Here is a 15,429-nt window from a genome sequence, read left to right on the forward strand (position 1 = left end):
TATATGTTTCTCTCAATTTTCTTCACTTCTGATTAGTTCTTTGACCCGAGTGTCAACGATTTAAAAAGGTCTGCTAAAACTACTTGAAAAGAAATGTAAATCTGGTGATAACAAATATATTCAGATTTGGCATGAAACCATTCTTAAAGTAGGTTAAAATGAAGCTAATACTGTAAATAACTAGCTAAAGGGATCAATTTAGCCTGATGCATTCAACATGTCTGGAACACCACTTTGATATAGGACTCTGAAAACAGTGAAACTGGATTATGAAACTTTATGTAGAGGTGCCCCGGAATAAATCAGGCACCGGAACCAAAATACAGAGGATAGAGCAGGCCATAAATACCGTACCTGTTGTTGAAATGCGAGTTATATTTAGAAATTGCCTGTCTATTATGCAGATATTTATATTATGTGGGGTAATTTTCCTTGATAAATAACTTTCAATCGATCGCAACTTGCACCGAAAAGGGAGCTAATTGATTGAATTGCATCGAATGTTTTCTCTCTTTATATATATAAAAAAGCATGTTGAAAATCCAATATTCGACATATAGAGCTGGTTTATTTTTATATTTTAAAATATTTTAGAAAAAATTAATTTGTTTTGCTTCAATTTTTTTTTTTTGTATCATTTAATGTAACGATGTTAAAAATTTAAAAATATATTTTTTTGATGCATTTTTAAATGAAAAATTACTCTAAAAAACAAGTATTATTACAATTACCATACATGCTCGAAATCCGATTCCATTTATTGAGGCTGGTATGAATCCAATAGCTTGGGGGCCTAGCTAATGTCTTGGATAATGTGTTAATTCCCTGATTTTGGTGATTTGAAATCGTTTTTTTCTAGTCAAGATTATGATAGATAACACCTGATATTTATAAAAGGTCTACTCTTGTAACTTTAAGGATTTTCTGATGCTTAAATAAATATACATTTTAGAAAAAATACAATCATCTTTTAGAGAAGAATTCTAAAGAAAAGATATGCAATTAGGAGTTGAGAAAAAAAAAAATTGCCTTTGAAAGATATCAAGGTCCCTTTTATAGTCTATGAAGATTGTCTCTTTTTAGAAAACAAAAAAAAAGGATTAACATGTAAACGGAAAATATCTTCGAATCATCAAAATAAATATCTCTGACTTATTCATATTAAAATATCTCTCATTCATGGTCTAATTATAAAGCCTAAGATTCTTAAGAGTTAAAAAGAGTATTAGCTCAACGCTTGGCTGAACCTGAAAATAATAGATTTGTCAACTCTCTAAATTTATATATGTTCGGGTTTCAATATTTGGTTTGAATTTGAAGATAATAGGTCCGACAGCCTTTACCAAACCCATCATCTCTAAGCTAAGTTGCTTGGACTGGACTCTATGATACTATGTTCATGACCTTGTCTTTGGTTGATGGAACAAGAAGAGATAAACCATTTAAAAACAAAAAATATTTATTCTATCACCATTCAAATCCTGAGAAATAATTACCCTTATTACATAATCACAAACACATATATTTACGAGTTTAAAGGTTTTACATGCATTGTTATTTAATTAAAACTTGTATTTGTTGATGATAATCAAAGAGACCGACTGAATCAAAGGATAAATAGATTACAATAATATATTTAATATTTTTCTAATTAACTTGCAGTACATTTAAATATATTTGTATTGGAGTGTTGTATAGGTATCATTTTCGTAAAAAGATATGGAGCATGCATAAAAAAAATATTAAAACAAGTTATGTAGGCAATCTAATTGATTTACCGACACCTTCAATCAATTTCTGGAGTTTGATGCAGCACAAATATGAGCAGTAAGGACCCCAGAGCCAGAAGGATACTGAAGCACACCTGCAATGTTTACTGGTGCAGCTTTTATACCTTTTAATGCTCCAAATGACTTTCTTTTCATTCGCTCTCTAAATTCTTCAAATTTCTTTAAAACTCCTGCAATAAAGCTCTCACCTACTCATGTTTTGATTTCCATTAACTTTTTTTCTTGTTTTTTTATCTATCTTCTTTCCTTGGAAACAGAATAAACGTCCTTAAATGTTAGTTAATTAATATAGTCTAATTTAACTGGAATATCTAGTAGTTTCGTTTATAGAACAGATTTTCATGTCCACACTTCAAAAAATTCCGAATGAACCTAACAAGCATGTTGATGAAAATAAACAGAATGTAGTAATAATTTGTACAAGTTTAGTAAAGATGATGTGGAATTTAGTCTTTTGCCTTTGAGAAGAAAATAATAACCCAAAGCTTATAAAGTAGAGGGGAAGGGTTTTCCTTGTATAACTAGTTCAAAGCATAAGATGCAGGTAGGTTCTCGAGAAACTAGACAAGTTCAATAATTAATTGTGAAGACACTAGTGGCTGAGAAGGAAAAAAAGTTGAAAGAAATCCCGTTCGAAGCAAGAAAATATTGCTGGGTTTTATATAGAATCCATGAGTATAGTAAGGCTTCCAGTATGAGGTTATACAAAATTTTGACCCTCTTTTAGAGCTCTTAGGTTTAAAACATGCCTGGAATTATAGTTATAGTTTAAAATATTTTTTATTTAAAAATATATTAAAATAATTTTTTTTAAAAAAAATATTTTTAAAATCAACGTATCAAAATAATTTAAAAACATAAAAAAAAATTAAAAAATTTTAAAGACACAGAGTCCAAACTATATTTTAATTTTTTAACAAATTGAGTATTCTTCCTAGAACTATTTAAAACCCAATATGAAAGAAGAGCTCAGGTTGGCCTTTTCTTGTAGCTGACCCGTACGAAGCCCTTATTGCATAGGATATAAGGTTGGAAAACCTGGGTAAATAGGAAATGTGGACTAGTAGTTTGAGAAAAAAAGAAAAATGTGGACTAGTTTACGGGCAGGGTCTTAAGTTTTTTTTTCCAAGTGTTTTCATTTATTAAAATTTTATCCCAACTTGTAAATAGTTCTGTCTACACATTGTTCAATTCATCTCTTTTTAAGCTTCCATTATAAAATAATCAATCAATACTTTCAAGGGATGCTACTATAGATTCCATTTTGGAAGAAAAATGAAGGGACCAAGAGAATCTATGACCAGAATATTTATTATGGAGTAGAACAAGCTATACGGACCGAAATGTTTTTGAAGAATACTCTAATCTACCCTCTGCCTCCAATAATACGAAAGTCATGATTTTAGATTCATCCATTGAGATGTTATTTTTATCGAAGATTTATCTCAACTCAATAACTTAAACTATTAAATGAGATTTTAAAATAAGATTAGGTTGAAACTTGCACTGACACATATTATCTTGTGCTTAATTTTTATCAAATAAATAAAATAAATAAAATTTGAGCTCGTGACTGCTTGATCATTAAGGTTTTGATAACATGTTAAATAACTATCTCAATCTAATAGCTTTAAATTGTTAGGTGAAATTTTAAAAATATAATTTATATTATTCTCTAACTGTTTTTACTAAATCAATTGTTAATTTCTTTATACTGTTTTTTATGATAACTTTAATCCTAAGAAAAATATAACATAGTGACCACAGCAGTTATTTATTATCTGGAATCTCTACAAATAAATTACATGGGCAGATTTTCCGTGCCAAATTTCTTCGTTCTTTACTTTCTCATCCATTTACTTCCCACTAATAAATGATATATTTTATTTTCTCTAACATTAATTGTATTTACCTTCAACATAGGCCCGACAGGTTTCTCCTTTCCTTCCGGTTACCACACATCTAATAATTATGAAATATGATCTTCCTACATGCATATGTATCTAACATAATATATAGCTTCTTCAATGGGTATATGATTGTTTTTTTAAATAATTTTTCGTATTAAAATATATATTAATAATATTTTTTTTATTTTTTAAAAATAATTTTTTACATCAGTATATTAAAATAATTTGAAATACTAAAAATATATTAATTTAATATAAATAAAAAAATAAAAAATTTTATTTTTTTTAAAATATTTTTAAAATACAAAAATAAACAAATACGTAATTCACCAAATTTTATCATTAATTAGAATCTTTGTCATGTATTAACAATTTTCCTGAGTAACGACAGGCTGGAAGAGCATGCAAGAAATTGCTTCTCTCACTATCATGATAAAAAAACAGTATGATTCATCACACTTTGCATCACGACAGTGCTTTAACATGAAGAAGAGAGGCCAGAGTACTTCCCAGATGATAATTATTAATGTCCTACACACCCCAATATGGATTAATTATAGTGGGGCACGTTTGAAGCAGTTGATAGAGAGTGTTTTTAATGCCGTGTCCGTGTTGTTTAAAAATTTAAATTTTTTATTTTTTAAAATGTTTTGATATTAACATGTTAAAAATAAAACTTAAAAACAAAAAATATCTTATTTTAACATATTTTATGAGTAAAAAATTGTTTAATAAAAGCTAAATCCTAAGGACACAACTAACTAAAAATGTTTTTGAAAGTGTAATAACAATTATTTTTTTAATTTTTTTAATTTTTTAAAATTATTTCTAATATTAAATTTAATTCAAAAAATAAATTATTTTATTTTATTTAAAAAAAAACAAACGAAAACGTACTTGAAACGTGCTTTCCTGTCTAGCTAGAGCACAAGCCAGTGGAAAGTTGAAAAGACACGTAATGGGCCCCTTTGACAATGCGATTACGTGATAAAATGCTTAAGCTTCGTGTGATCATCGCACCAAATTTTGATGAAGTTAAACTGTGATCTCAACTCTTATTAGACTCATTGGAATTCGGGATAAATATAAGCGAAACATTATCTCGAGAGAGATACGATAATGACCGCCCAAAATTGACATTGCAAAATATTATTGGATTTGCACGATCTTTAATATTATCTAGATTGCTTACTTATTGCATCTTCAAAATGAGGACCTTCTCAATAATTTCCTGAAGAGGTAGTTATATATATTTAATCATCATTTCGTATCTCAAAGTTTAGATTGGCAAGTGATTTATTAAACATAGTTTTATATTAATTATAATATATTTAAACTTGAAACTTGAATTATAATATACAATTTTAGATGCAATTATTTTAAAATTAAAACTTGCATAAATATATTATTATTTTTATTTTTTTAATTAAAAAATATACAATTTAAATTTCATGACTATGCTAACGACTTATCTCTGATATTAAATAAAAAAACTATATCAATTTAAAAAATTAAATTATTAAATTTAATTGTCTTTGTTGATATGACATATATGTGTTGGTGTTTTTTTTTGTTGACTAATTATAATTAGAAACTTATCTAAAATTATTTTTTTTATTTATCTAATAGTTTAATTTTTTGAATTGAAATTATTTTGTTAATTTTGAGGAGTATAACTCAATTAATCAGACTCTGAGTTTACTTTCCAGAAGCCACAATTTTTGAGCTAGTGCCACAAAACTTCATAGTTACTAGAGACTTATATAGTTGTTAATTTTAGAATCTTGGGGGATTAGTTAAGGTATGCGTAAGCTAGCCCGGATACTCATGATTAACAAAAAAAAAAAAAATTAGTAAATTACAAGTTCAAATAATACTATTCTCACCTTTTCTTCTAAATAAAAATTAATCATCACTGTATAATGATGGCATTGTGAAATTTTGAATCACAAAGTACAAGTATTACTTAAAAGAATAACAAATATAAACGTAAATCATGCATATATATTAATTTATTGTAGTAGTGAAATAAGTGGAAAAGAAGTGTAAATTATTTCATGTGATATACTAGGAAATGGATGCACACATGTTTATATTTGATAAATCACCTAGCTTTTAATAATAAATTCCAAAAAAGAGTTTTCAAATTATGATGTATGTGGTTCTATAAATCGCCGTGGATCTACCCAATTTGATGATGTGGATAAAATTGTAGGGATTTTTATGAATTAATGAAGTATGACTAAGCCTAAAAAGACACCTCTAAAAAGAGACCTAGATTGCAAAGGGTGGTATTTTCAATTCAACGTGTTCAGATTATGATAGGAGATTTTACACGTTAAATTTTAAACTTGGTTATAACTAGATAAGTTTCTTAAAATTTTTAAATTAGATCTTAAAAGTGTGTTTAGGCTAATTTTATTTTTTCTTTTCTCTTTATATTTTGAATTCCCTAGTGTATTTAAAGATTTTTATTGTTTTTTCTTTATTATTTTTTAAATTTTGCTAGTTTGATTAGTTCAATTTTTATATTTGTTTAAGTTATGAATTACTCGATTAGAAATTATTTAATAATAAAATTTTGATTATTTTTAATGAATACCTTATTCTACAGTACTCTATATAGTTTTTTTTTTTTTTTTTCATTTACCCTTCCTAATATCTTTTATTTGTTGGGATAAATTATTTCAAAGAGAAATTGGTCGTTATTTAGATCATAGCAATGGTATTATTTTGTAGCAGCTGCTCAAAACGAATATATATTTTGGACCACAAAAACATTGTCTGAAGACGAAGAAAATAGCTAGAAGCTAGCTTTAACGATGGACCACACAAACACCACACTCCACACAATAATTTTGTATCACTAGCTGAAAAAAAGGATGAGACACAACATGAAACAAGTTATTGTGTGCCTGTATTTGATATAAAAAACATGGCTGCACGTATTTTCTTGCAAGATGTTGGAAAAGTAGGATTGGATTACTAAGTTAACTTTACAGAAAAATTATGCCAACATTGTTTGCTTAGATGCCTTTTGATTCGATATTAGTAGTGAAACAGCTTTCCAAAAAGTACCCTATATAGAACTTTTAATTTGTTTGTTTCACTGCATGAAATTGAAAATAAAAACATCCATGGAAAATATTATGTTATAATTTACTGAAACATAAAATTAAAAAAAATATATGTCAATCTTCTTTACAAGTTAAATAATTGATGAAAATCTTGTCAATGATTTCAAGATAAAATTAAATCTAACAACATTTTTAAACACAACCCTGATAAATTTTTATCTCATTCTTTTTGAATTTTCAGTCGAAAACCTCTCCTCTCTCTTTCTCTCTCTAAAATCTCCGCCCAACACCATAAAATCCAGCCACAACAACCAGTCAACGCTTCTTTCAAAGCCTAAGCTTTCCTCTCTTGGTTCATTTTCTTGTCAAACTTCACTTTGTCATGTAAGCAAGCCCATCAATTTATTTGTTGGATCATTAATTTATTAAAATTTATTTGTAATTAATTTTTATAATTTACTTATATATTTAAGTGTTTTACTTGTTTTATAGGTCAAATTTTAGTGTATTAATATAAAATTTGTATTTTTAGAGTTTGTTTGAGACTTGGGTATAATGAATTTCATTTGTCATTTGAAGAAATTGAATGTGATTTTGTAACTTATATGTGTTACAATTGAACAAATGATAGTTAATTTAATGGGTACTAATTATTATTTTTTGTCAATATAATAATTCAGTTGAAAAATTAAACCATATAGAAATGATAATAATTAAAGGTCATACTTTAAGTTGAATAAGTCTGAATTGAATAAATGATGGATAATTAGTTGGATCCCAATTAAATTTAGCTAATTTAGGATTTTCATGAAAATTTAGAAAAAAATAAATTATTGTGTAATTAATAACAATAATAAGGGTATTATAATTGATGTTAATTATTCTTAAATTGAATAAATAATTGGTAGGTAGCTAGGTACCATCCATACACATCTATGCAAGTTAAATCATATACTATTTGTGTTTCATCCATAAACATCTATGCTGATTCAGATGTTGAACTTGTAAACTAGGAGGAGGTTCTTGTTGCAATATGCATAATTTTACAATGTAGACACTATTTTAAATCAAGAATTAATTATCTGGAGTTCTAAGTCTTCCTTTCTATTAGCTAGCCACACCTATATATGTATTGGATTTATGAGCTCCTATTTTAAATCTTAAAGTATAGAGCAATGCTTGCTGGTCAAATGTGAATGTGTGTTTGTGTTAAAAGACAGAGGGTTTTATTATATTGGAATTTACTTTTGGAGAGCTTCTAGGAAAAAAGGTTATGTTTCTACTAATAGTGGAAAAACTCAGTAAATTGACACTATATTCCTTCTTTAACAGTATATGGTAGAATAATAGTTTTTTGCATATTTTACTTTTGGAATCTAAGTTTTTGAAAATTTGTCTTAAACAAAGAATAGGTGTAAGATTTTCTTATGTTTGAAGCAATTTTGTAAAATAATTATTTTTTCCCTTTATTTCATGGAAATGACAATAGTGAACAGAAACTATTATATATTTATATTAGGAGACTACACTAGACTAGACAATGGTGAAGAGAAACAATCTTCATGTGTTAGGATCGCTTGTTGATATATGTTTAATATGGATTAACACTTGATATATCTTTGATTATATAATAACTATTTTGACAACACTGATCATATTCGTTAAAGAAATCGATGATATATTACATTCCTTGCATTAAAACAGGTTGAATATGCTAGGAAGTAGGCTTATACGGGTTTGATCTATTTTGGAGATTATGTCGTCAAATTGCATACAGACCCATCAATGGTAGAATATTAAGAAATGGTGTGAGTCAGTTTCTTAAAACTCATATTATGAAAAAAATTTGAAAATCACCAACAAAATCTGCCATGGAAAGACTATTTTGTTGGTAATTCTATTTTTTTAAAATATCAAAGGAATGTTCCATCAATAATTTTATTGATATTAGAAATTATCAATGGAATTGCTAACATAAACAGAAAAGCCGATGAGCTATATCTCTACAACAATATTCCATTGCTAATGATTAATACAGACAAAATATTCCCTAATATATATATATATATATATATATATATATATATATAATATATATAATATATTATATTTATTGATATTCTACAATTTAATTTTATGGTAGTGTTTGGTATTTGAATGTATACTCCACACTAGTTTTTTAAGGGTTTTTTTTATTCTATTATGTGTTAGTCATAATTAGTATTTTTTTTTTTTTCATGAGGCACTTGAAGTAAAGCATCCTTTTAAGGGTTTTTTTTTTATTCTATTATGTGTTAGTCATAATTAGTAATTTTTTTTTTTCATGAGGCACTTGAAGTAAAGCATCCTACTTTGGATTTGCTAGCTTAAATGATTGTAGAAATTTCAAAAATAAATTAATAAGTATAGATGAATTTTATGCTATGTTCTTTGTGGTTTTAGTGTGCGGTATTAATACTAAATTTTCAATTCCTATGTTTATAATAGAATAAAATAACAGTTCACACCATTAATTTTAAAATAGTATATATTATACAAACAAGATACTATAGGATGTTTTTACAAAGTAACAATAGAAAGCAGATGATATAGAGAATGCAGAGGATCAACTTTCTTATAATTCATTGATAAACAATTAGCATATAAATAGACTAATACATAACTAAAAGCAACATGAAAATATACACTATCCAATGTTCAAAACAAACTTCTATTGACTAGGTAAATAGAAACAAACTTACTGACACTCTTAAAGATTAGGAAAACCCAAACGTGAAAATTTCTAATTTTCTCAACAATATATTAATATATCTAAATTACTTAGATATATTTTTTTAATATTGTTTGTGAGGTATAGATTTGACTTACAGATCATATAATATGTATTTTTTCTGTAGATCATTTTGTTTAGTTAATCATGCAATTATATCTAATCAAACAAGTAGCATTCATTCTATGCCTATAAATCAAAAGTTATATGCAAACTTGAATCCTAACAAGAATAGTATGATATATAAAGATAATTATATAATTTGAATAAAACCATATTATAGCTATAATACTTGTTTAAGAAAATTTGTTATTGTCAATTTAGATAATTTATCTTTAAAGTTTTATTACTTATATTTTGGTGCAAAACTCTTTCTTAAGATTCCAAGAACTATACTTTTAAAGTATGCAATTCCTTTAAAAGTTAACGAATCAAATAAAGAATGAACTCAATATATGAGGGATAAAAACAAAAAAGGCAAATGAAATTGAAAAATAAAAACAAAAAATTTGAAGACTTGAGAGCTAATGAAAAATGTATAAAACACCTCTCCTTCAACCCTTTTTTATAATGATTTTTAAAATCAAAATTGATGCAAAAATGTTCTAGTAATTACCAAAACTAAATTTCAATGTTTTTTTTCTTAATTACCTTCCATAAAAAATTTTGAAATATGACATTTAGTTTGCCTTAATAAGACTTTTTTCCTTCGAAAAACTATTCGGGAAGAAGAAGAAGAAGACAACTATTCAAACTCTTTATTCATAAGATAGATATTAGCAAAAAAACTCAAACTCAAGCTCAGGACCTAGGACCCAAAGCCTAAGGCCTAGGACTCATGACCAATGCTTGCGTCTATACTTGATCTTGAGCTGAGCTAAGAGCGTGTTTAGGAGTATGGTTGTTGTTGATTTTCAAAGTGTTTTTCACTCAGAAAAGAATGCCAATAATATTTTTTATTTTTTAAAAATTATTTTTGAGATTAGCACATCAAAATGATTTGAAAACATAAAAAACATACTAATTCAAAGCAAAAAAAAAAATTCAAAATTTTTAAAAAGTATTTTTCTACTGCACTACCAAATGGCGTCTAAGTTGAATGGGACAATTGTTCTTTGTCAAACTACAAGACAATATTGTATTTTTTTTTCTTCTATGTAGGATAAAAAGTTTTTAATTTCACAATAAACAAATCAACTAATGGTTCTTTGACATCGATTTCTTCTTCACCTTTATTTTGTTTTAATCATCTTAATGTTTCATGTTAAAAAATTAATGTAAGATAATAATTTTCAAAAAAAAATTAACACCACAAGTAAATGGAACTCATTTGAAATTTGACCTAAAAAATGCCACCCATCAATCATGGTTTTATTTAAAAAAAAAACACTTCAAACATGGTATACACCAATGGTTTTGAAAGTATAAAACAAAACAAAAGGGTATGAACATCTAAATTGAAAAGCGCTTTGCAATAAGAATACGAATCTTATTAAGAAGTATGTATAGAGTTGCTACTCCATTTCTCAAATTGCACCTTCATTTTCAACCAAATTCAATGGCTCATATTTGTTTTGAGTTGCCTCTATCCTTTTTATGTTAGTTTTTTTTTTCTTTTAATTCTTAAGGTGACTTATAGCCCAAGGATCATAATTAAGTTGTTTTTTTTTTTTTCCTTATAGCAATGGCACTTTCAGAATATTCCAACAAGATAATCAGTAAGAGCCAAGTTCTACACTTATTTGCCTTGGAAATTTACTACAGTTAGATCAAATTTCAATTAAGATTTCTCAACTAGTTAAAGCAATAGGGATCCCTATTAAAATACAATGATAAGTTTTCATCAAGCATATTTATCGTGAGGCTAACCATTATACAAATTAGTTAATAAATCATGGTCACTTATTGAGTTTAGATCTTACTATCTTACTAGAAGCTCATTTTCCATATTTAAATTTAGTCATTAATGATATTTGTAAAGTGACAAACCTGGATTGTGCTAGATGTAATTTCATGACATTGTTTTTGAATAAAAAAATATTTTTTTAAATAGTCAACAAGTTTTTGACATAGGTTTTACCCTGGGTCAATAATCAATCTAATTTTTTTGAACTGGTTAGGCTAGGTCAATTCTTCTTATATTTTTTTCTTAAACCTGGACCAATTCAGGCCTTAGGTCCTAGCCTGGTTAAGTTTTATAACTAGATTTATTATATTATTATTAATTTCAAAACTTAATATGAACTAAAGTAAAATAATAATTTCTAATGTTTTTAAAAATATATATAAGTTTGACAATAATATATATTAAAAGTAAAATAGATTTTTTCATATTTTTATTTTATCTTACCTATCATCAACAAAACAAGATACAAAGACAATCATTGTCTTGTACACCACTACCAAACATAATTATATCTTTGCTACTAGTTATATCTTATCTCCTTTGTCCTCGATGTCTCTATCTTTTTGGTTTTAGGACAATAACTAAACATTACCTTAAATTATACACTTCCTTTAAACATCAAAAAAAAAAAAAAAAAAGAACTCAAAAACTCTGTACAAAGGACAAGAACTTAGGCTCTAAAATGGAAGAAAATAGGCAAAAAAAATGGGGAAAAAAATGAGTTGAAGGATTGAGAGCTACTACAAAGTTTAGAAAATTCCTTCATTTATACTATTTTTTTGAAGCAAAACTAGTGCAAAATTAATTTTAGTAATTACAGAATTAATTTCCTCTATTTTTCTTAATTACTCACCATAAAAAGAATAAAAACTTGACAATTATTTACTTTAAAAATCAAACATTTTCCCTTTGAATTTTTTTTAAGTAAAAGAGGTTTGTTCATACTCTTTATTCATGGATTTGATATATTAATAGGCTAGAAAAAAATAATTACTTGGTAAAAGAATAATTTTAGATTAAATCCAAATCCAAGTTTAAAATAGATTAAAAAAAACTCAAACCCATGACTTGAAGCCCAATAATGTACCAATGTCTGAGTTGAGCCGAGCTAACATATAAGTTGAACTCATACTAATTTTTCTTAAACTTATTTTTGACCCTTCAACTTTACACTAAATAAGCAATAAGACAATTTTTTATTTTGCTTGCGTGGGAGAGAGTGTTTTAGGTTTCACAACAAATATATCAACCAATAGTGTTTTGAGTTGATTTTTTTTGTTTCACTCAAAACTTATTTTGAACATGTTAATATTCCATGTTTGAGAATTTATATACATGAATAATTTCAAATAAATATTTAACTCTAAAAGTGAGTGAAACCTACTATAAATTTGGTCTCAAATGTGTCTATGAACTCTGGCTTTAAAATAAATTTGTTTTGGGTTTGGTCTCATTCTTTTAATTTCTATTTTTTTTTTTTAAGATTTGATGCTTCTTTAAGTTTATTTTGTTTTTAATTTCATCCCTTATCATTTAATCGCATTAGATTTTTTTTTATCCAATCTAGCCCTCATTCTTTTGATTGCTATTTTGTTATCCTTTTCATTATTATTTTTTTGTCCTTTGGAGTTTAATTTTATTTTATTTGGTTTCCAATTTTGGTCCTCATTTTTTTATTGCTCTTTTTTTTTTTTATCATTTTCTTCATTTATTTTGTTTTTGAATTTAGTCCCTGGTTAGTTTCTTTCAATTATTTTTTTGCATTGTTTAGTCCTTATTGTTTTAATTTTAATTTTTTTATGGTTTGCAAATTTTCTTTATGGTTTTTTCATGTTTGTCATTTACATGATAATCTTAGTCTCATAACTCGGTCCATCAATGTCGATAATGGACCCGGTTTAAGTTCGATTTTTTTTAGGGTCTTTTTAAAAATTAGTTTTTTTTATTATTTTTATCATTTGACACTGAATTATTGGGCCTTGAGCTTCTTAGTTTGTTTTGCTTTCTATTTTGTGTTGGGTTATCTCTGCCTCATATCTCATATTGCAAGTTATTAAATATTATTTAAAAATAAATGCATGTGTCAGCATATGATGGGTTATCCTGAGTACGAGGTGGTAAATTAACCAGAGTTAGATTGCATTTTATTACTAAGTTTTTTTTTTTTTTTTTTTAATTTTGGTATTTTTTGCTAAGTGCTTCTTTTGGAAGGCTGATTTTTTTTTTCCTCAATTTTTTATGAGTTTTTTTTTTTCAATATCTTTGTTTTGCATGAAATAATTTGCCCTTGAGTTTTGTCATTTTTTCTCTTTTCTTTATGTTTGGTTATTATGATGGTAGGTTGGTAAAGTTAGCTCGGGTTTTTTTTTTTGAAGTTTCTTTTGTTGAACTTTGTTTTTGTTTTTTTTATAGGTACTTCTTTTTGAATTTTTTTATTTCTATCTCATATTACGAGTTGTGGGTTTATCAATTTAGGTCGAGTTGACTCGGGTTTGCTTCTTCGATATTATATTTTTTTAATTTTTTTTAATTTTTGATATTAAGTTATTAAATCTTGAACTTTATAATTTTTTTCACTTTTCTTTCTATAGGTTGTTTCGCTCTTATACTGTGAGTTGTGTTTTAATAAATTAAACTTGATTTCTCTCATGTTATTATTATTGTTGTTATATAAATATTATTTTTTTATGTTGAGAAAATTTGAACCGTTCCACAGCATAACGTGAGCCACTTATCTAGTGAAAGACAAAAGTTAAGCTCTATTTATAAAATTCAATATTTTTTTTTTCCAAAAGACATTCCATCCGATTTTCTGACTAGATAAGTGGAGACATTTAAAACTTTTCTGTTTTTAAGATTTAATTAAAATATCATGCATATCAAACATTAAAGTGAACAATAAAAAAGAAATCTTCGAAAATGAAGTTAGAAGTACTACAAGATTTCAAAGCCTTAAAGACAAATCTAGCTGGCTCAACTCTTCTTGAACATTTTCGGTTCTATACACCAGGGACCAAGAACCCCCTACACCTTCTATGGAACCATAATTCATCGCTGTCCTGCCATAGCTCGCGTCACCAACAAACCTACCATCATGTCCATGGTGCTCGAACCTTGCTAGGGCCGGTTCATGATGTCGAGGAAAGCTTGACCCACTCATGCAAGAAGACGATCCAGACCGTGGGTTCGATCTTCCATGAGCCCGTACGGATGAACTCATCTCTCGGCTCTTTTTGGCCAAGGTTCTCTCAAGCTTATGAGCATTTTGGTGACCCCCAAGAGCTTGTGAGCTATAAAACTTTCTTTGGCAGTAGTTGCATGAGAAAATTCGAGGTTCTGCCGGACTATGAGGTGATGATGAAGAAGAAGAGGATGGCTCGAGTACAAGTTCTAGGTTTAGTTGATTGCTTGGTAGGCTTAGATGTAGAGAGGTGTTTGGTTGAAAATCCATGGCCCTAGCCTAGAGGGATAGGGAGAAAGATAGAGTGAATAATTAGCCAAGTATTAATTGGAGATGGGGCTTGATGTAACTCCGGATGAGTGGTGATCGATTATAATGGGAGAGAGAAAAGGAGAGAGAGAGAGAAGAGAGATTTGTGGGAAGTAAAAAAAAAAGGTTAGGCTATTTGAGTAAAGGAGAAATGTGGAGAGTAGAGATACAATGAAGTAGAAGGCGAAGGTCAGTACCCTTACATTATATAAGGTGCAATGGTTCACTGTTCCTGCAACCACATATAGTAGAATGAAAAAGAGATAGGCAATTTTGTTAGAATGTGTGTGTGTGAGAGAGAGAAAGAGACAGGAAGCTGCAAGGGTCACTGTAGGATCGAAGGGTTGTCGCCTCCATTAACGGCAGCATTATAATCCATTGTCGGCCCTCGGAAGAATTCCGTCGTATTTCTCCTAATATATGTTCTCGTAACAGAGAGAACACTAATTAAACCTAAATCTCAGCAATGCTTAGTTTTTATATCTT

General features: G+C 27.5%; 1 protein-coding gene across 1 annotated transcript; it reads right to left on the reverse strand.

Moving 5' to 3' along the window:
- Positions 1–14,345: 14,345 nt before the first annotated feature.
- LOC118062686 (zinc finger protein 7) lies at positions 14,346–15,126 on the reverse strand. The gene has a single exon (XM_035076519.2). The coding sequence runs from the start codon at positions 14,902–14,904 to the stop codon at positions 14,398–14,400; it is 507 nt and encodes a 168-aa protein (XP_034932410.1). The 5' UTR covers positions 14,905–15,126; the 3' UTR covers positions 14,346–14,397.
- Between the last annotated feature and the right edge of the window lie 303 nt (positions 15,127–15,429).

This window comes from Populus alba, chromosome 18, assembly GCF_005239225.2.
Source record: "Populus alba chromosome 18, ASM523922v2, whole genome shotgun sequence".
Classification (NCBI taxonomy): domain Eukaryota; kingdom Viridiplantae; phylum Streptophyta; class Magnoliopsida; order Malpighiales; family Salicaceae; genus Populus; species Populus alba.